Source organism: Phoenix dactylifera, chromosome 3 (assembly GCF_051530095.1).
Source record: "Phoenix dactylifera cultivar Ajwa chromosome 3, Ajwa_hap1_PhDact_Kaust_v1.1, whole genome shotgun sequence".
NCBI lineage: Eukaryota > Viridiplantae > Streptophyta > Magnoliopsida > Arecales > Arecaceae > Phoenix > Phoenix dactylifera.
In genome coordinates, this window is record NC_143192.1 from 32823689 (window position 1) to 32846997 (window position 23309).

Below are 23309 nucleotides of genomic sequence, written 5' to 3' on the forward strand. Positions count from 1 at the left end.
TGATAGGAAATGGTTAGGTTTAAACATATTTAACATTTAAACCTGTTGATCTGAGGGCCACTTGCAAGACTCTAGTTACGAGAATTCAGTGAGATTAAAAAGAAACTTCCATTTACTCATATTAGGCAGATGATGAGTAGCATATCTTTGTATCTAAATGAGTTTATATTTCTTGCATGTGGTGTCTCACACTTGGAAAACTGTGGTACACCGATAATTATGTGGGATCCAATTCACTTTATCATATAAAAAATCACTTGATCAATAATACTTTTTTTTTCCCTTTATACAAGGGAGCCTATAGCCCAAAGAAAGAAAAAAAAATTAGTGTCTTACATACCACAAAGGCAATACATCAACTAAAATTTTATAGAACCGAGGATTGATACGGATAAGAAACCTCATGATAGTTATTTGCTTGAGTTGCTACTCAATCAGCAGCTTAATTAGCTTATCTAAAATATGTGATACGTGAAAACTGATTGTGGCATACTTTCATAGTCAAAATCTTTCAACAATGGATTAACATGCTATCTACAAGAAGGATAAAAATTTATCCATGAGATAATAGCAGCTGAATTCCCTTCAACCCATACCTTTACGATAGCACTTCCTTAACTCATAATTATTTGCAGAGTTTAGGTCCGATCCAGCCTTACATATACGGAAATCATGATGTCAATCTTAAAACTTTCATACCATAGTTCCTTTGGAGGCTATTCTCACCATTTAAAATTTCAACTGCATGGTCACCAATAAGTTTTCTGCCTTTTGACAATAAAATGATTTTGATATTATCTTCTAAATATTTTCATATAATCTGGAAGAATTCATTGATCTTTGAGTACTATAATTTCCATGCAATGGTGAATTGAAGAATAAGAGTAACAATTGAATGTCCCAGGCTGAGCACGTAAATGCACTGAGACATAAAACTCAACACTGAACCCCACCAAATAGGATTAAAGCAGCAAACTCGCCACCAAGGTGGTAGCCCAGTTGGAACGGGACGTTTACTTCCAACCAAGTGGTTCCAGGTTCGAAACGCGCGGGCGTTGATTAAATTTGGGGACCGAATGCTCCAGCCTCCATGCCTGGACACGGGGTCTGGAAGTGCTACTGATCGGCTGATAGCTGTTAGCAATATATCTCCTAACTAAATAAATAAATCTATAAATTCAATTAATAAAAAAATCTTAAAGGAAATAATATACATGCATATCATTCGGCATCCAAATAATTCTATTTTAATACAAAATAAATCTATTCTAGCACAAAGTAAATCTATGCATTTAATAAGTTTATATCATAGAATTTCAAATCCTACCAATCTACTAATATTAAATTAAAAATAAAGGTAGAAGAAAGTAGCTTGATTGAAAGCAGGTCGAAGCGCGTAGACGCTGTCCCAAAAAAGTATTTGCCCCCACGTACGGGTCACCCGGCAATCCTTCTCGGAGATACGACGACCCTACAACCTCTTCTTCGGCACGTCTCGGAAGAAGTCAAAGCGAACCCGATCGGACTTGCAGATCCAGCAAAGAACGGAATGAAAAGAACTAAATAAACTGAATAAAAAATGTAAAATAAAATTTGGAAGTGGCTAAGAGGGAGAAGAATTTTTTCAGAATTTTTCCACTATTTTTCTGAAATTTTTCGTGTATCAAAAGAGATGAAATAGGGGGTATATATAGGGGTTTTACGCAGGGGCAAAATGGTCTTTTTGGCGGACGCGTCCGCGCCTTCCGCGGACGCGTCCGCGCTCTTCACGCGAACGTGGGCAACGTGCGCCTGTCCGCTGGCATGTTCCCATTTAAACCAAAAACGCCCGTTGGGCGTTTCCAATTCAAACGGGCATGCCCGTTTTATTTCTCAAACGCGCACGCGGCCCGGCACCGGCCGCGTGCGCATTTAATTCCTTCTTTGAAAATCCCCGGTTGTTTCCGAAACCAAACGCGTAACGCCCGCTGGGCGTTACCTTTTTGTTTTCCCTCTTAAACGCGCACGCGGCCAAATTTCGGGCCGCGTGCGCATTTAAATTTTTCCTAACAATCCCCCACAAAAATTTAAATAATTTTAAAATCAAAATAAATTGCTGGATATCTTATATTATGTAATAGGTGTAGGTACCTTTCGGTTTGAACCTTCACTTAGTAACAATTGATTACATCTGTGGAGCCAAGGTGGTCTTAACCTTGAACCTCGGTCCATGGCTCAGATTAAATCAACAGCACACATAATATAGCCCGATCTGGGTTCTAAGCGGGTTGCGCTATTATGGCCATGCGCAGGTATCTATCATGTGCTTTTTAGGGAATCGCCCATTTCCCATAATCGCGGCCTCACGATTGCACATATAGGTGAGTCCTAATAAGGAAGCTAGCAAGGAAGCTCCTGCCTCTTGGGTCTCGGACTCATTAAGAGTTATACAAACGAACTCATCCTACCGCTTGCTTTTATGAGCACTAGCGCCATAGGGATGAGGAAAACATGAAATAGTGCTCCTCTTAGTCACACTCCGGTTTGTTTCTACCCATTGAACCTTTTAAGGTTGGGTTCCCACCGTGGTGATCTATCTTTATGGGCTAAGCCCCATCCCCCTCGACGACTCTAGAACCACTGTTCTAGATAAACCTTTTGTAAGCTGATCAGCCAAATTATTTTCTGATTTTACAAAATTCAAGGCAATAACATTATTTTTCAATTTATATCTCAATGATTTATGACGTACTTTTAAGTGCCTGTTCATTTTTACATTGGCATTTTCTTGGTTGCACTTATCTATTGCAGATTTACAGTCACAATGTAAGGAGACAGGTGGTAAAGGTGACTCATCTACAGGAAGGTCTATAAGTAGATCTCTGAGCCACTCAGCCTCAGTGCTAGTAGTGTCTAAAGCTATCAGTTCAGACTCCATGGTACTCCTAGATATTAAGGTTTGTTTGGTGGATTTCCAAGACACAGCAGCACCTCCTAGGAGAAAGACGTATCCTGTGGTGGATTTAACATCTAAGGTATCGCTGATCCAGTTGGCATCACTATAGCCTTCTAGAACAGCAGGAAACCCACTAAAGTGCAAACTATAGGACTTGGTACCCTTAAGATACCTAAGAATTCTCTCTAATGCTGTCCATTGATCTCTATTTGGATTAACAGTATATCTACTAAGTCTATTTACAGCATATGCTATGTCTGGCCTAGTGTAGTTTGTTAGAAATCCTAGTGAGCCTATGATTTGAGCATATAGGCTTTGAAGGATAGGAGTTCCTAAGTTCTTCTTAAGATGTGTAGAGGGATCAAAGGGAGTAGAGACAGGCTGACAATCCGAATAATTAAATTTATTGAGTATCTTGTCAACATAATGACTTTGGGATAACTCAATTCCATTTGCACTTCTAATTATTTTGGTATTTAAAATTAAGTCAGCTTGTCCCAAGTCTTTCATATCAAACTTATGACTTAAAAATTGTTTTACTTCATCAATTATCTGAAGATCTGTCCCAAAGATCAGTATATCATCTACATAAAGGCAAAAGATCACAAATTTGTGTCCAACTCTCTTATGATATACACATTCGTCTGTGCTATTGATTTCAAATCCAAATGTCATTATGGTTTCATCAAATTTCAAATGCCATTGCTTAGGTGCTTGTTTAAGACCATAAAGAGATCTGACTAGTCTGCAAACTTTATTTTCTTGGCCTGGGGTTTTAAATCCCTCTGGTTGGTCCATATAAATTTCTTCATTTAAGTCTCCATTTAGAAAAGCTGTCTTAACATCCATCTGATGAATCACTAATCTATGAATGGAGGCTAATGCTATAAGGACCCTAATAGTAGTTATCCTAGCTACAGGTGCATAAACATCAAAGAAATCTACCCCAGGTCTCTGAGTAAAGCCCTTGGCAACTAATCTAGCCTTAAATTTATCTACAGAGCCATCAGGCCTAAGTTTCTTCTTAAAGATCCATTTGCATCCTATTGTTTTACAACCAGGAGGAAGATCAGTCAATTCCCAAGTATGGTTTTGGATAATTGATTGCATCTCATTGTCCACAGCTTTTCTCCAAAAAGGTGAATCCAAAGATTTCATTGCGTCCTCAAAGGTAGTTGGAGAGTCTTCTATTAGGAAGGTATAAAAATCATCTCCAAATGTTTTCTCTATCCTGGATCTTTTACTCCTCCTAGGTTCTGCTTCTACTTCTATTGTTCTTGTCCTTATTCTACTAGAGCTACTAGCTATACCGCTATCTACTCTAGTCTTAAGTGGAAAGGTGTCTTCAAAATATGTTGCATCTCTGGCTTCTATGATAGTGTTGTTACTAATATCATTTATTTCTGAACTTATTACCAGAAATCTATTGGCATTACTATTGGCTGTATAACCTATGAATATGGCATCCACTGTTTTAGGGCCTATTTTCTTTCTCTTAAAATCAGGTATTTTTACTTTTGCCAAGCACCCCCACACTTTTAAATAGCTAAGATTAGGTTTTCTATGTTTCCAAACTTCATATGGGGTTAGATCATTATTTTTAGAGGGAATTCTATTATGGATATAACAGGCTGAAACAAGAGCTTCCCCCCACAAATTTTCTGGTACTCCTGAGCTTATAAGCATGGAGTTCACCATATCCATTAAAGTCCTATTCTTCCTTTCTGCTACTCCATTTGATTGGGGAGAATAGGGTGCAGTCACTTCATGAATGATTCCATGATCTTCACAGAATTGAGTTATGTCATTTGATGTATATTCACCTCCCCGATCTGATCTAAGAATTTTAATTTTCTTTTCCTGTTGGTTCTCAGCTTCAATCTTAAAAATTTTAAATTTGCTGAGCACCTCATCCTTGGTTTTAATTAGGTAGATGTAACAGAACTTCGATAGATCATCTATAAATGTTACAAAGTATCTGTTACCTCCCCTAGAAGTTCTACCAGAGTCACAAACATCACTATGAATCAACTCTAATAGATCAGAATCCCTATTAACAGATTTAAAAGGCTTCCTAGGGAGTTTGGCTTCTACACAAGTTTGACATTTCTCATGGTTCTTGAGATCACTTTTTGGTATTAGATTTAGGTTCATAAGTTGCTTAATTAAATTATAATTTACATGACCTAATCTACCATGCCAAATAGAAGGAGGCTCTATATTCATAATCAAAGGATTTTCATTTATTGAAGGAGCTATTACATTCAATTTGAACAATCCTTCACTAAGGAATCCTTTTCCAATAAACATAACACCATGAGAAATTACAATCTTATTGGACTCAAAGACAAGACGAAAGCCTTGCTGGACAAGCAAAGAACCACTAATGAGGTTTCTCCTAACAACTGGAACATGTTGGACGCCGTGCAGTGACAGGACTTTTCCAGAGGTAAGCTTTAAGTCCACACGTCCTACTCCTAACACACGTGCCTCCGAGCTGTTTGCCATGATCACAGCTCTTCCACTTGAGATCTGGTAAGAAGAAAACCAGGAACGATCCGAACAAATGTGAATACCAGCTCCGGTATCAATCCACCAATCTAGTGCTTGTAAAGTCATGTTAACTTCAGGAGTGAAGGAAACAGACCTGAAAGCTGTCTCAGAGGAGCCAGCGCCGGAAGTCACCATGTTGACTTGAGCACTGGATGTGTGTGGACCCTTCTTCTTAGATTGAAGAGGTGCAGTCTTCTTATAGAAGCACTGTGGAGACAAATGGTTGGTCCGACCACACACATAACAGAAACGAGCACCACCTTCCTCTTTCTTCTTCTTCTGCTCCTGGGATTGAATAGGCTTCCCATTGTAGTGGTGGTTAGGGTTTCTAGGGTTGTAGGGTTTCTTCTTGAAATTCTTACGGAAGGGTCGGTTCTGATTTTTCTTAGGAGGAGCTTCTACATTATATGCATTATTTTTAGATCCAGTAGAGGTATTATTTCTGAGCCTATGCTGCTCTTCAATCCTAATGGAGTTTAAGACTTGGGTTAGGGTGAGAATTCCTTGGGTATGGCTCAGGGTCTTAGCAAAATCAGACCAGGAAGTAGGTAGTTTATCTATCAAACAGGCTACCTGGAATGATTCATCCAAATTGGTTCCATTAGCCCTAAGCTGGTGGATCAGGGTTTCAAATTCATGAATTTGGTCATTCATAGGCTTTGAGTCCACCATCCTAAACTTATTGAAATCGGAGGCCTTGAACCTCTTTACCCCAGCATCATCAAGACCATATTTGCTATCTAGGGTGTCCCAGAGTTCTTTGGCACTCTTGGCTGTGTAATAGATATCATACAGCCTCTCAGAAAGAGCACCTAGAATTCTATGGATACAATGATAATCTATCTCATCAGGTGTCCTAGAGGGTGTGCTAGTGGAGGCAGAATGTTCAGTGTTGGAAGAGGTAGTTGGGTTGGACCCGTTATCAACTTCGATCGTACTTTCACCTATGGCTGAGATTAACCCTAATGTGGTGAGCCAGAACCGCATTTGGTTCTGCCACCTCCTAAAGTTATGGCCATCAAATTTTTCAGGTTTGGCACTAAGATGGTCACTAGTGTTTGAGGCCATAGGATCAGGGTTACAGAATAGTGACAGAAACCTGATTGAAATCAAAAAATCTATGTCAAAAGATTACAGTAATATTTATATTGAACTTTGGATGTCTAATTGATATATCCAAAAAACTAATAGCCAGATCAGCTCCAGATCGGTGGTGGAGCACTAGGCTCACTTAAGTACCAGCCTTTCTTAGGCACGTATGCCTTTTTGACAAGCTTTTCTTAGACACTATTAGTTAGTGGATATAATCACTAGAAATCACACAAATTCAATATTTAAAATAACCTAAATGCAAATTTAAATTAGATATTGTGGATTAACTAATTTCAAAATTTTCCGTTTGAATTTTTCGAATTAGCAATGATTGATTACTAATTTAGTAGTAGCAAATCAATTATTTTAATTGAGATCTAAAATATCAATTTAATGAATTATATGTTAGATTTGAATTATTGCCTTATTGAAATAATTGATTACTAATTTTATGGCAAATCAATTATTGTAATTAAGATCTAAAATGTCAATTCAGCGAATTAAAATATTTATTCCTTTATTAGAATAATTTATTGAGATCTAATAAGTCAATTCAATAGATTAACTATTATGTATCAACCAATTTCCGAATTTCCCGTTTGAATGGGATCTGGAAATTACTCCTTGAGAAGTCCAAATGGAGGTATAATAAACCTCTTGGAGGTTAACCAAATTATTAACTCTTTAGAATAATTTATTATTGATGATGTGCTAGCAAAAACAATTATTGCAATTAAAATCTAATATGCCACAATTGCAATAAAGAATTTAATTAATTATATATTACTAACAAAAATAAATACTTCTTTGGATTGTTAGCAATATATCTCCTAACTAAATAAATAAATCTATAAATTCAATTAATAAAAAAATCTTAAAGGAAATAATATACATGCATATCATTCGGCATCCAAATAATTCTATTTTAATACAAAATAAATCTATTCTAGCAAAAAGTAAATCTATGCATTTAATAAGTTTATATCATAGAATTTCAAATCCTACCAATCTACTAATATTAAATTAAAAATAAAGGTAGAAGAAAGTAGCCTGATTGAAAGCAGGTCGAAGCGCGTAGACGTTGTCCCAAAGAAGTATTTGCCCCCACGTACGGGTCACCCAGCAATCCTTCTCGGAGATACGACGACCCTACAACCTCTTCTTCGGCACGTCTCGGAAGAAGTCAAAGCGAACCCAATCGGACTTGCAGATCCAGCAAAGAACGGAATGAAAAGAACTAAATAAACTGAATAAAAAATGTAAAATAAAATTTGGAAGTGGCTAAGAGGGAGAAGAATTTTTTCAGAATTTTTGCACTATTTTTCTGAAATTTTTCGTGTATCAAAAGAGATGAAATAGGGGTATATATAGGGGTTTTACGCAGGGGCAAAATGGTCTTTTTGGCGGACGCGTCCGCGCCTTCCGCGGACGCGTCCGCGCTCTTCACGCGAACGTGGGCAACGTGCGCCTGTCCGCTGGCATGTTTCCATTTAAACCAAAAACGCCCGTTGGGCGTTTCCAATTCAAACGGGCATGCCCGTTTTATTTCTCAAACGCGCACGCGGCCCGGCACCGGCCGCGTGCGCATTTAATTCCTTCTTTGAAAATCCCCGGTTGTTTCCGAAACCAAACGCGTAACGCCCGCTGGGCGTTACCTTTTTGTTTTCCCTCTTAAACGCGCACGCGGCCAAATTTCGGGCCGCGTGCGCATTTAAATTTTTCCTAACAATATAATGGGTGGTGCCAGGTGTGACGTACTCACACGGAGGGTCGGGTTGGGTAACCGAGCCGGCTCACGGGTGGGGAGGGTATAAGTAAAATAGGTCGGCGTGCCCAACACACGACCCGGTTTGCCCGCATCGAACATTCTCCTGGCGGGGTGGGGGGCCCAGTGGGGGCTACTATGCGGGGTTGGGCTTGTCCCCCCCCCCCCCCCCCCCCCCCCCCCCCTTCCCTTTTGTTTTAGGAAAAAAAAAAAAAAAAAAAGAGCAGCAAACTCGAGCAGAATATACCTCTAAATTTAACATAGCTTTGAGATAAACAAGCCATCTTTGTGACTGTTATAATGGCAGGTTTGGTAGATCCGTTATAATAGAATAACGCCATATGTATTGAATCGTTCCGTTATGCGCACGCTCTTCTCATCCACAAAGGCTTAAACCCTCACATCCTGGGCCTTAAACCCCTTCCCATCTCTCTCTCATGGCTCTCCCTTCTCCCTCCCTCGCCTCCTTCTCCTTCCCCCACTCTTCTCCCTCTCCCTCTCGCCCTCTGCTCTTCTCTCGCTCTCTCGCTCCCCACCATCTCCTCCTCTCCCTACGCCGCCGCCCCCTCCTTCTCCTCCCCGCCTCTGCCATCGGCCCCGACGGCAAATTCCACTCCTCTCCCTCCGACGACGACCCCCCGGAGGCCCCCGAAGACACCTCCCATGGCGTCTCCCGCCTCCAACAATTCGAGAGCCAGGTCGACCGAGCCCGCCGCCGCCAGGATGAGCAGTTCAAGAAGGACCAAGCCCTCTTCCTCTCCGCCCTAGCCAACGAACAAGACCCTCCCGAAACCCCCGCCGCCGACGCCGCCAACGCCGGAGATCCCACCTCCTCCGGCGACGACCTCTTCGGCGACATCGACCGCGCCGTCGCCCTGAAGCGCCAGGAGTTCGTCCGCCAGGGCCTTCTCGAGCCCAATCCCCCCAAAAAGGAGCCGCCTTCGGAGACCGTGGAGGGACTCGACGAGCTCACATCTGAGGAGGTTGTGGACCTCGAGGAGATCGGCGAGCTCCAGGGTCTCACCGTCATCTCCGAGGACGAGCCCGTTGAGGAGAATCCCACCAAATTGCTCGACCAAGAGGAGGACGATGCCTCTGCCGCGCGTGGCTCGGGATCGAACGGAGCGCCATTGCCTCCGGAATTCGACCTCGATGTGGATGCATTTGGCAAGTCCCCGAATCGGATTGTGGAGCCCAAGTTCAAAATGACGCTGGCCGAGCTTCTGGATGATAGCAGGGTCGTGCCGGTGTCGGTGTACGGCGATTTGGAGGTCTTGATCACCGGAATTCAGCATGATTCGAGGGAGGCCACTGCCGGGGACCTTTTTGTCTGCTGCAACGGTTCCACCAAGAGTGATGGGCTTGACACTCTCACTGAGGCTGATAAGCGAGGAGCTGTCGCAGTGGTGGCTAATAAGGAGATCAATATAGATGAGACACTGGGCTGCAAGGCTCTTGTCATTGTGGAGGACACCGATTTGGTGCTTCCCGTCCTTGCTGCGTCCTTTTACAGGCATCCATCGAGGAGCATGTCAGTGATTGGTGTCACCGGAACTGATGGCAAGACCACGACGGCTCACTTGATCAAAGCCATGTATGAGGCAATGGGGTTGAGGACTGGGATGCTGGGCACCTTGGGGTACTACGTGCAGGGGGACTACAAGTTGGAAGCTCCAGACACGACCCCTGATGCAGTAGCAGTCCAGAAACTGATGGCACAGATGGTCCACAATGGAACTGAGGCAGCTGTCGTGGAGGCTTCCTCTCATGGGTTGGCGCTGGGGAGGTGCGATGAGATTGACTTCGATATTGCTGTCTTTACAAACCTTACAAGGGACCACCTTGACTTCCATGGGAGTGAGGAGGAGTACAGGAATAGCAAGGGCAAGCTGTTTGCGAGGATGGTTGATCCAGAGCGGCACCGGAAAGTAGTAAACATTGATGATCCAAATGCACCATACTTTATTGCACAGGGGAATCCAGATGTTCCTGTTGTGACTTTTGCAATGGAGAACAAGAATGCCAATGTGCATGCTTTAAAGTTTGAGCTTTCAATGTTTGAGACACAAGTTTTGGTCCAGACACCTCAGGGGATACTGGAGATTTCATCGGGGTTGCTTGGGAAGCACAATATATATAACATTCTCGCAGCTGTCGCTGTTGGAATTGCAGTTGGGGCACCATTGGAGAACATTGTGATGGGGATTGAAGAGGTGGATGCGGTTCCAGGTAGGTTTGAGCTTATAGATGAGGAGCAAGCATTTGCTGTAATTGTGGACGATGCTCGGACACCTGATGCTCTATCTAGACTTCTAGATACTGCAAGAGAGCTAGGCCCTGGGAGAATTATTACTGGTATGGTGTTTCTCTGCATTGTTATTTCAAGCATTTTTCAGACTCATTTTATTAATTTTCCCACTTCATGTTAATGCATGGAGTTGGCAACTAGAGTGTGATTGAAATGCTTCTTTTAACTTTTGAGAAATATACCCTAAAAAAAAAAATCTGTTAAAGAGCAACCGCCATCATCGTCCTATCTTTTTTGAGAAGAGATCATCATCATCATCCTGTGATCCAAACTGTTTCTTGTCAAATATGGGTGACCTTGTAAATTTCAAAGAGTTAGAATGAGTATAGGTGCTTCTGACCCCGACCCTTGTATCTCCATTTCATTACTCAATGAAATGATGTGGTGGACCTCCAACTGTTTCGCTCAAGAAAAAAGCTAGAATGAGTATGCAAATTTCAAAGTTGACATTAAAAGTGGATACATCACTTGATCCATGTCAAAGTAAAGAGTAGTAGATTCAATCTAGTTTGTACCACATTTCAAAGAGTTTTAAGGTGTATACATGCATGCAATTTCAATACTAAAATGTAAGATGGAGGTTATTTTGTGGATGATCTCTAAACAAAACATGGATAAATTACATACCATACTTAGTGTTATATGATGTTCATTGGTATTTCTTAAAAAGAAACATCAAACATAAGTTCATCCAACTTCATCTTTCCGATTTCCGCCATTCACCACAGATGGATTGATGCTGCAGCTAAGAGCCTGAAGAGAAAATTTGGAAATATGCTTCCAAATCTACTCAAAGCTCCTTTAACAATTCTAGTGTCTTTTGTTAAACTGGATGAAAGTGGGGACAGTTGTTGTGATTTGTGAATGTTCTTTGTTGTCAATGGGACAAGTACTACTCCAATCAATGTGGTGATTTAGGAATATTAGTAGTAAACGTTAAGTGCAAAATACTCATGAAGAAAAAAAAATAGCTAAAAGAAAGAAGAGAAAGGTAAATACTGCTCATAGCTGATGTTCTAGTTGAGCACATGATGCCTAAAAGAAAGATAGAAAGATTACAATAAAATTTCTGAAAGCATAGCAGGGAATTGACTGGGAAATTCATGGGGATCTCTAGAACTTATAAGAGTCTGAAACATGTATCTGAATGGTCCATCCATTAAAGGGCAAAATAAATTTGATTGCATCATGTGAGATTCATCAAGCCAGGTTTTTATAGAAAATAAAGGGCTGAAATCATTGAGATATATCTTTTTTAGGGATAGCATGTAGTGGCTAAAAGTCTTGAAATCACATTGAACATTACTGTGGACTAAAAATTGGTAATATTTTAGTGGAACCTTGTATTATGTTAATAAAAACTTATCTGCTCACTGATGCACAATGTACAGTCTTTGGATGTTGCGGTGAAAGTGAAAGAGGAAAGAGACCCTTAATGACAAAAATTGCGACAGACAAAAGTGATGTGGTTATGTTGACATCTGACAATCCAAGGAATGAAGATCCGTGTAAGTATCTTAGACTGCAAGCTGAAAATCTGAATTTAACGAGATCTGTCTATGTATTTCCTAAAAAAAGGAACTGTTTGTAAATTGTTGATTTTATGACCAACTTTAGTTTGAGTGTTAATGTCTGCACCTTGCTTTCTTTTGACCAGTGGATATCTTAGATGACATGTTGGCTGGTGTTGGATGGACCATGCAAGATTATTTAAAATATGGTGAAAATGATTACTACCCGCCCCTCCCAAATGGCCACAGGCTTTTCTTACATGACATCAGAAGAGTAGCTGTAAGGGCTGCTGTTGCAATGGGTGAGGAAGGTGATATAGTTGTAAGTTCAGCATGCCCATCCTTTAAGTTATTTTCTTCTCCAATTTTACCTGAAAATAACGAAGCCAGAAGCAATCAACACTTTTATATAAAACATTTATTGAAAAAATTATTAATAACCATATTCCAGAAACTTAACCTACCTGCCTATCAGGGATCAATTTTATACATTCTTCCCTTCATTCCCATCTCCTTGATGCAAGCTTTTTCAAATTCTTTCTCGCTTCACTGAGGTAGTCATCTTGGTTATTTATTACATTGTTTTTATAAAAATCCATCATGCATCATGATCATATATTTATGCAAAATTGTAAATTTTTTGTGTTGTACTTAGGTATGAACATGTATTTAAATTCTTCAAGCTTGTCTATCAATATGCATATCCATCTACCTGATATAATATTACAACATGCCTTTAAGATTTATAGTTTGAACAATGATATAGAAACTACTTCCAGGGTAAAATTAAGTCTGAGTGTAATATGAGAAGTTATTTAGTGCAACTTGAATAATCTCATAGGTAAGATCCTAGATGTCTATAGAACTTTGAACTTCAATAGTTACTGATACTGATTCTACTGCTTCACATGAAGAGCTTACGTTGGTGATGTAAAAGTGAATAAGTGGCAGCAATGTTAATTGGTTGTGTGCTTCTTGGATTTTAAAGGAAAAAGCAGCTGGGTCATGCGTATATGTGTGTGTGTGTGTGCGTGTGTGCACATATGTGTTTGTTATATATCCATATATATATATATACACACATATGTATATACACACACACACATATATATATATGTCCATATATATACACATACACACATATATATATATATGTCCATATAGTTACACACACACATATATATATGTCCATATATATATATATATATAAATATACACACACACACACATATATATACATATATGGATATATATGTATATATGGACATATATATATTATTACAATCATAATTTTATATTATTATTATTCCAATAATAGTTATATTATGATAATGTACGATATTATTATTATAATAATATTGTAATATAGGATTAGTTGTAGCAATTATTAGATTATATTATATTCTATTATATGATCATATTATAATAATATTATATTATTATTATGTATATATAATAATATTTAATAATAATATAATATAATCTATTATTAGATTAGATTCTAATCCATTATATTATATTGCTGTATTAGATTACAATATTATTATATTATATTATATATATATTATGTTATAATTATAATAATATTATATTACATTGTAGTAATATTGTACTATTAATAATACATTACTATATCATATCATATTATATTATATTATTATGCTGTAGTATTCAATATTATGTTACACTATATTATAATAATATTATATAAAATAATTATTTTTAATATATAATAATGTATAATATTATGTTGTATTATATTCTACTATGCAATACTATGCAGTATCCTTTATTGTCATTTTGTTATACCAAAAGCACTTTCTCATTTTGGTTACTAAACATATGTTAAAGTTTCACAGTACTTTAAAAATATAGTTATCAAACAACAAATAGCTTTTAATAAAAACTCTACCTCCAAAATTTCTACTTTTTGAAAGCTCTACTTCTAAAAGCTCTAGAAGCTCTATTGCTCTACTACCAATAGCAATCCCAAATGGGGCCTAAGGATATAAACAGAAGTAGTGAGAGGAGTAATGAATTGCCACAAACTTGTTGAGCACTGTAGCACATCTAATGCATGGCAAGATGTTATAGAGAAGAAGAATCTCAAAGGGAAGGAATAAGAGAAAGCATATGTGAAGTTCACCAAGAAAATGCTTTGAAAAATTAGACATAATCCTCTCAAACTTCAAAGTTCATGCTTCCACATAGAGCTATGCTCAAAAATCCAAAAATAACTAGGAAAGCATGTTAATAAGTCCTAAAAATCATTCTTAAATTATCTGTGAGGATCCCAGGACTCTTAATATGATTCTTTTAACTAAATATGACTTGACCAAAGACTCATAACCAAGCTAATACTCAACAATTTTTAGAATATAAACTTGCCTAGGTAGTTATGACTTCTGACTCCTGATTCTGACCATGGCCATGTTGCAAGGGTGGTTCCATGTCAGAAATCTAAGTACTTCTAAACTCTTTAACATGACACAGGGAAATTCTGTTTTATGCTAGGTGGATGGGTGGTTGTACATGAGTAAGTGGGAAATGCGGCAATGTAATTTTACACCATGTGGCCATTTAATTTTATGCCACATTGAGGAAGTGACACATGGCAACAAGGGATCTAGGATCATGTCTTTGCTGAGTTCATGTCTCGTGCATAGGGAATTTAGGGCATTTCATTGCAGAATTTTAGGCATGTGGAAGGAGGAAGGGCATGTGTATATTACTTTACTCAAGCTTTCCCACTTTATATTGGAAGAAGTATCAAGAAAAGATAAATTGAAGAGGGCTGGTGCTTGGGGCCTCCCACCCTTTTGGTGGCTACAGAGTCAGGTCAGATGTATGATTTTACAATTTAGCCCCGAAAGTGTTTCAACATGCCTTAGGACATTCAGGAGCTTCAAATTGTTGTGAGGCCTCATTAAAGACTTCAAATGAGACTAGCGGAAGGGTTTGTTTGCATAGATCTATTGTCTGCAGCCTCTGTATGCATGGAAGCATCTTTGGCAAATAAATAAACTATTTTCCCCTTTCTGTGCTATAGAGTTACTCTTGTCAGCTTCAAACTTCTGATTTTGTACAAGGACATGAGACATGCCTTCATGTTGGAGTTCTTCCACGTAGAAGTACACAAAGTGATTATTTTTCTCAAATTGCCTTCTAAAGGCAAGGTCGTCATTCCTGACCTCCAGTCTTTGTATTGGGCAGTTGAGGATCATTGGAGATTATGTAAGGTTTGATGGAATGCATAAGGTGCTCCATTGACTCCTTGTGCTTAAGAATTTTAATCATCTTATATTATTATGCAAGAGATGATTATTTTGCTGTTGTCTGGAATATCAGCTTATTCAGTTTTTTGGACTGCCAATCTGTTTGATGAAATCTCTCATTTTCTTTCTGCATTGCTATTGGTCATGCATTGATGCATTTTCTGGGACACAGTGCATACAAATTTCAACCTGACATGACCTAGTCAGGAATTTAGCTTATCTACTCCAGACTGTGTAATTACTTGTCTCCAGGTATTGAGTGCTGGTACAACCATTAAGACCAAGATAGCACATTGTGCTTAGAGTAAATGAATCTTTTTGTTGAGCCTTAAAAAAATAATATGCTTCCCTACATCTTCTTTAATTTTTGAGTAATCAAGATAATGAGCACTCATATATCAGCGATTAGAAAGAAGACTATCTGTAGTTTCAAATCAAACTCATAACTAGGAGTGGCAGTCGTTAGGGTCATGCCATGTTCATGTTAGGCTAAAAATTCTTTAACCTATACACAACCTGTTTATAATCAGATTGAAAAGAACAAGCCTATACCAGGCCCATTTATTTTATATAATCTTGTGCCTAACTCACCAACTCAATTAGCGCTTTGCTTGTTAGTTGTGTCTCTTGAAAAGTGAATATGAAATAGGACCAAGAAGAGGAGATCGATGGTTGAGCATCAATGTAAAGTGAAAGAGAGGGGGGATAAAGTGGAGAAGGAAACATGATGAATCCTTAACAGGTTTTTTGCTCCACCTTTTTCTTTAGTATTTTATTTTCTCTTCTTAACCATCAATCATGATATTTCTGAAACACCCAAACCAAGCCTTGACCAGGCCATGGCCCGTCACACTATTACCACTATCTTAGGGGACTAGTGTTGGGTTTCAAGGGTTTGTTCAGTCGGTAGTAACCCATCATGTCTGGTGACCAAACCTGAGTCTGATCCATCTATAATCAAGTTGGTCTGAAGTAACCCAAGCCCAATCTCCTTATGCAATGCCCTCACCCCCAAACCTGTTTACTTTTGGTGGGCTTGGGTTGCTTAGCAGGATTGCAGAGAAGAACTGGTCATACCAACGAGTGGTCTTAATAGATATCATGATAAGTATAATATGTAAGCCTCTAGCATCATATGGATGCATAATGATAACTAATTAGCTTTCAATTATTGATAGTTCTAATATGTGTACTATTTCATAGAGCACTTCTTAGAGAGACCTCTTGAGAAGTGCTGTTAAGCCAGGTAGACATCGTTGATCCATTCCCTAGCGGTTAAACTTCTGGAGTCAAAGTGACAAATTAACATGATATCAGAGCTTAGGTTGCTGAAGCTCATGAGTCCAAATCCCGTCTAGTTTAATATTTAATTTTTTTTGATAAAAAGGTCAGTAGTTTTTTTAATTCATGTCAGGTGAGTTATTTAGTTCTCCCAGTTGTCATCATAATTCATTTCAATTGTTGCCTTGACTTGTTTATCCATGCATGTTTGCATGTTTGTAGTCTTGGTTGTACATTGTCTCGGGGTAGTTTTTCCTTTCTTTCTTTTTTTATTGGTTTTTGGAAGGTGTTGAGTTAGAATATACATTGTTTGTCCATTCCCTCATAGCTTGAATTTTGGGGTCAACATGGTTAGTTAATAAAAGATAATCAGCTCAACACACAAATAAACCATTTTGATTGCTATTCATGGATATAAGAGAAACATCTGGATCTTATTATGGTGAATATAACTTCTGTTTCATTCCTGCACCATTAGTGCAATTAAATCTGGGAATCTGGAGAAAAGCCTTTTCTCAGAAAATTGAAAAATTGAAATCAAATGAAATGAAATATGGAAACAAAAGTCATAGTCTTAACGTTGGCACTTAAGGAACAAAACATGAGTTATTAAGTTTAATAAATACAGTGAAAGTTAGCTTTGTCACTGAGACAGGCTTGCTTTGCTGCTCCTTTCAAATAAATGTGTTTTGCAGTGTGGTAAGTATTAGATGCTTCCTCAGATGCTTTTCTTTTGTGCAAATTTGTCTTTCTTTCTTTCTTTTTCTTTTTTTCAAAACTTCTGCAATAGTAATCAGTTTTACCACTCTCTACATTTTTTTTTTCTAATTCAAACATCTATTTTCCAAAACATTCACTAAGCTGTTTTTCATATGTGTCCTGCATGATTGTCACCTGATCTTACAAGAATGCACGCTTCAGGTTGTTGCAGGCAAAGGCCATGAAACATATCAAATTGAAGGTGATAAGAAGGATTTTTTTGATGATAGAGAAGAGTGTAGAGAAGCATTGCATTATGTTGATGAACTACATCGAGCAGGAATAGACACAAGTGAATTCCCGTGGCGGTAAGAAATATATCTTTGCATATGAAGCCTTCATTGTGATCTTTCCATGGGTCTCTACTTTCACGAAGTTCTTTCAAATTCATAGATGTATGGATTCATTCTATCTCCTGTTTAAAGTTTCTGCTTGTTAACAATTCATTAACAATTGAAGTAGCTTTTCTTGACAATAACAATATCTGTGCTTCAAAATTTAATGTTCAATCTGCAATTGGTCAGCTCAACTTGATTTTCTTTTTCATGGTTGTTAGTTGAACATGTTGTCTGAGAGTTATCATATAATAGAAAGAGAAAATGGAAGTGAGAAACACTTATTTTCTAAGCAAATTGTATTGCATGATTTTTCTTTAAATTCTATTCATGTTTTGTCAAACAGTTTTTTTGCTTTTGTGGTTCTCTTGGATCTGTCGATCTAATCTTATTTGGTTATTTATGCTTATGTTGAATGGAGTTTTGTTACAAAAGCTTTGCTGTGTTCTTCTCTCTCGTGCGCGCGCGCGCACGCACATGCGCTTTTTGCTTTCTGCTTCACTTACACTGTTTTGGTGAATATTTAAAATCAGGTGTGAATTTTACAATCACATTCTCCTGTTCCCATTACAATGCCTATTAAACTCAGTTTATGGGCTCAAAATAATGCTTACACATCACAAATAAATTCTAAAGCACCTGCCCAACCACACAATCAGTGCAAGCACATTTAGTACATGACGGGCAGAGGAAATGTTTGAAAATTTATGTGCTGCATGCCAGTTAAATTATAAATATTTATGTGATGCATGCTAATTCAAGAAAAGTTATACATCAGTTGAATCTCTTAGCAAACATGCTTTGATTGACAATACAGTAACCTAGTCTTCATAAAAGTGGCTCAAAACAGGAATACGATGTAGAACCTTCCTGAAGGATTCTTGTCTGATTGCCATATGTTGTTTCATTTTTCATATAGGAACTGCAGGAAGTTTCATTTCTTCATAACCTTATTGTTAACAAAGATGTAGTACTGAAACATTCAAAAATTCAAAGTTCCTACTCGCATCAAGTTCCGGTTGTTGTTATCATATTATCTATTGAACTAAATGAATTGACTGTCTGAAGTTTGTCTTATTTCTTACATCTGCCGCAGGCTACCAGAGAGTCACTAGTGTTTCCTCTAGAAGATATTGGACCTTGGTACATATTTGCATTTCAGCAGTAAGACTTCGGTAGCCCTGTCTGTTAGTGCTTCTGGAATGATAAGCTGGTAGCATTCTAATTATCAAGCAAGTAAAATAGCAGGCTGATGAAGGCACTCTGCCAATGTACATGATTAACGTTGAGCTATCTAGCCGGGGGACTACCAGGTATTTTCTAAGTAACTATTCCTCTTCTCTGCCCCTACCCCCAGCCTCTTCTCCTCCTTCTCAAGAGCAGGTAAATAAGGAAATGTTGTAGTCGTTAAAAACTAAAAATAAAAGAGAAGTGACTTAAAAAAATTGATTTTACTTGATTGATATGGTTAGCCTATTTTCATGGGCATGACCCAGTCTTTTTGGGTTTATACTAAATCTCTTAATGCTACCAGGAGGATGGTTCAATTTCCATCTCACATTATTAGCCAAGCTTTCTTCTAATCCTGATCAGATCCAAGTAACAATACCCAGTGATCTCGTGCTAGTGCAGTTTCTCCTGGTCCAACAGTCGAAGAATCTTCTCACTCTGTTTGTTTGAGCCTCTGGTCCATATCTGAATTTTGCTGATGCTACTTATGATGCTTGTTTTTTGGTATAGCATGTAAATGGACACCGATGAATCAAAGTTTTCTGACAAATAGTTCGAGCTAAAATGATGGTCTGAGTTCACCTGGTCTGTTAAAGCAGCTGCTGATCTTAGCCAAGCAGCATGTAACACCACAATTATAATATGATATCACAATTCGTTTCAGTTGTCATAAATGTCAGCATCTTTTAGTCAAGGTATAAGCCTTGGGATCATTTTAGCAACCATGCCATTTAATGACTCATGAAGTGACACGAAAAGAAGGTTAAAAATTATTCAGTTAATAACCGTTACTTAAACATTATTTTAAACCTCATACCACCAAGATATGGGAGGTTAATGCTGCTTTCAAGGCTTACCATCAGGCCTCCACTTTTTGATCCTAGTTGGGTAACACATTCGAAAACTGTTATCATTTCTTTGCATTTGATACAAACTCTGCGTATCTGGTTGCTGCGCCCTCTGTACGGCTGCATAGTCCAGTACTAGATTCAAAATCTTCGCCTCCATTTTCACCAGGTTGTAATTCTATTTGCTTATTTCTTCCCAACCTCTGAACCTCACCAATTGGACTGAAATGCTAATAATTTGATCAATTGCCTCTACTACTATTTCTTTCAGTAGTTCTTCCCATGCTATTATATTGAATTGACTAATTGTTAGATATGCTGATCTCAATGTTTCTTTATAATTTTTAATTTACAGATGTTCCAATGATGACCAATTTTGCATCTTCATGCCGCTCCAACTCTGCTATCAAAAGTCTATTGATGGCCTGTACATTTATTTGTAATTTCATGTAAGTGATGTTTCCCAGTGTATGCTGTATCATTGTTTGGTTCATTCTGCTGATCCTGTCTAAATGAAATAAGGCTTGCGTTTTGTATTAATGTAAAGCCATATTATCCAAGGATGCGATGAGGCTCTGGTATTTATCATAATGTTTTGCATCTGGGTAGTAGATGTGCATCTTTTTTTATGGCATTTTCTTCAAAATTTGAATCAGAAGATAAATCTTTTTTCATCTTTCATATAAATACTGCATTTTTTCCAGGTGCTCATGAAGTAGTAGCATATTTTTATCGTGTGGCACAGGCATTCCTCAGTGCTAAGTAGCTCATTCCCCTTGAGCTATATAGCTGCATGTAATTTAAGTTGTGTTCATCCGTTATTATGGTGGCTCTATAAGTGCTACTGGTGTTTTGGCAGAATGTATTTACATTATAGCTATATAAATTGCTGTTTTTACCATAAAAAAAAAAGGACTTGGGGTTGCGTGTCAAAACAAAAGTAATGATCATGTGAGGAATAACATTATATTTATACATAATATAATTTTCATTGACTAAATATATGAAAACTTGTTTTATATTTCTCCCCAATGGCTTTCTCAGCTACTCAGGACTTGTGACAATGTATCTATTGTTCTTTTCAAAGACTAAAAATATAAAAACTTGTTTTATTGCTCTCCAATAGCTTTCGAAGCTACTCAAGACTTGGCCTTGCAAGGTAACAAATACTTTACATCAGTCTTTAAATAATAAAAATCACTTTAAATATGCAATAAAGCGACAATTTCAAAGTCTAGCAGGTCGACGGTAGTATCTCACCTTCTATTTGCCGACTGGCCATTCTTTCAGTCAAAGAGACAGCTTCTCTTGACCATCCTGCGATGGGCTTATTCCTACCTGCCATGATAGATTCAAATTACAAGTCACAAGCTAAGTGACCTTCGGCCCCCCTCACAACTCAAGAAGTGATAGCTCCCAAAATTTATTTGTTTAATGACATGGATCGTTTTATTATTGGACATTCAACCTCCAAGGAGCTGCAAACACCCAAAAAAAAAAAAAAAAAAAAAATTGCCGACTCACCCAGCAAATCTGGCATCTTTGACCAGCGTCTTTATTATTGGTTAAGACTGATTTATGGACTTGGTTGGACCGAATCTAAGCTTGAATTGAAAATTACAGCGTTGAACTACTTTACCACCAACTCGGTGTCTGCAGGCATTGTCAGTATCATTTATAACTCCATTTAATACATCCGTAGCATGGAGCTCGATGGTGACTTGGACTTGTCAACATCAGACTGCTTGACCCAAATAGACCATTGAAAAAATCCAAGGAGTGCTCATCAAATCTGAATAGGAGTACAGATAAGGGGCATCCACATGTATTGCTCACTTGTTTTTACTTGAAATTTTGCATCAAATTACTCATTCGTTTACAGAGACTTAGTGCAAGCTATATGCATTAAGGGAACAGATGCTGCAGCCCGTATGACCCTTTGTTTCTTTTCCTTTTTCACGCGAAAGGAAATCACTCGATAAGACAAACAAATATAGCTTTTTACAAGCCAAACCTGGTTGGTTTATGGATCATCAAGTGGGATCCACTAGTTTTATGGTCCGAAGGGCAGAAATAAACAATAGAGTTGTGGGGCCGGGCCGGGCCCGGGCACGCTCCAAGTCTAGATACATGGTAGGTTCAAGCGAGACTTTTGGGAGAGAAAGAGACCGCAGTGGGCCCCAAGAATCGAACAACGCGCTGTCAGAAAGTTGTTGGAAAGGCAAACTTGAATTTCCCTTTCTCTTTCCAACTTTCTATCCATCTAACTATAATTTTTCTAATAAAATAGTACATAGATAGTTAGTTATGTTATAAAAAAAAATATTCTTCCAAACACCTCTCATCCTTCAATTCTAGCGGTGGTGGGATACATTCATAGGTCACGCGATCCAATTAAAGCAAACTTTGCTCCGTTGATATGCCGGCACTTTTAACTTCATGGATTAAAAACTAATTATAAATTTTATAAATATTTAAAAGAATAATTACATTATTTTTTATTTTTGAGAAAGCTATTACTTTTTTTTTTAATGTTTTAGTAGAAAAATATAGTGATGCAAGAAAGAAAAAAGCAATTTATCGTATAACCTGTGGTTATTCGTCCTTTAACCTTTATATTGCAAGTTGTAATAATAATTCAGTAAACAAGGAACCGTTTGTTGCTTGATATTTTAGTGGATGTTAGATTTTTGAGAAATTAGGGGAAAACTATTTCGCAACTAAGGAGAGAGTATATAGGGTAAAGTTAATTTATAAATAGTGCTATAAACAAGTATGTATGATGCACTTTTTGCAAATCCTCAAACATGTTTGAGCCATCCATAATTTTGTATATAGAGGCCGCAATGGCAGAAGGAGGTAGTTGAGTATGGATGTTGTGTACTCGCATGCAACAGACTCCCCAAAATAGATTTTTTGAAATGCATATATCTGATGGTATAACAACTATTGGAACAAGATTTCTAGAGCAATATAATTATAACTCTCAACTCAATAATTCTCACAGATGAAAAAGGTTTTCTTTTTTTTTTTCTTTTTTTTTTGAGAATTAGATTGAAAAAAATGCAGCCTAAATTGAGATGAGACGGGACTTGAAACAAAGTCCTTGGTTGATTAAAAAAATAATATAATAAATTTTGGTAGAAATAACAATGCATAGTCGAAGATGCTGGAAAGGCAAACTTGGATTTTCCTTTCTCTCTCCAACTATCTATCTATCTATAATTTTTCTAATAAAATGGTACGTAGATAGTGAGTTATATTATAGAAAAAAATACTCTCCCAAACACTCCTCATCCTTCAATTTTAGCGATGGTGGGATACATTCACAGGTCACGCGATCCAATTACAGCAAACTTTGCTACATTGATATTTTGGTACCTTTAACTTCATTGGTTTAAAAACTAATTATAAATT

At 37.8% G+C, this 23309-nt stretch overlaps 1 protein-coding gene across 6 annotated transcripts; it reads left to right on the forward strand.

Moving 5' to 3' along the window:
• Positions 1-8703: 8703 nt before the first annotated feature.
• LOC103717440 (UDP-N-acetylmuramoyl-L-alanyl-D-glutamate--2,6-diaminopimelate ligase MurE homolog, chloroplastic) lies at positions 8704-20452 on the forward strand. Of its 6 annotated transcripts, none has more exons than XM_088718030.1 (7): positions 8704-10700; positions 12045-12161; positions 12311-12486; positions 16089-16181; positions 17642-17787; positions 18911-19127; positions 20248-20452. In XM_088718030.1, the coding sequence occupies exons 1-4, from the start codon at positions 8783-8785 to the stop codon at positions 16113-16115; spliced, it is 2238 nt and encodes a 745-aa protein (XP_088574156.1). In that variant the 5' UTR covers positions 8704-8782; the 3' UTR covers positions 16116-16181; positions 17642-17787; positions 18911-19127; positions 20248-20452. The 6 variants fall into 6 exon arrangements, with proteins under 6 accessions (XP_088574156.1, XP_088574157.1, XP_088574154.1 ...); XM_088718031.1 differs by lacking the exon at positions 20248-20452 and adding an exon at positions 19349-19757; XM_088718029.1 differs by lacking the exon at positions 16089-16181 and having other exon boundaries at positions 8708-10700; positions 18911-18978; positions 19063-19127.
• The last annotated feature ends 2857 nt before the right edge of the window (positions 20453-23309 follow it).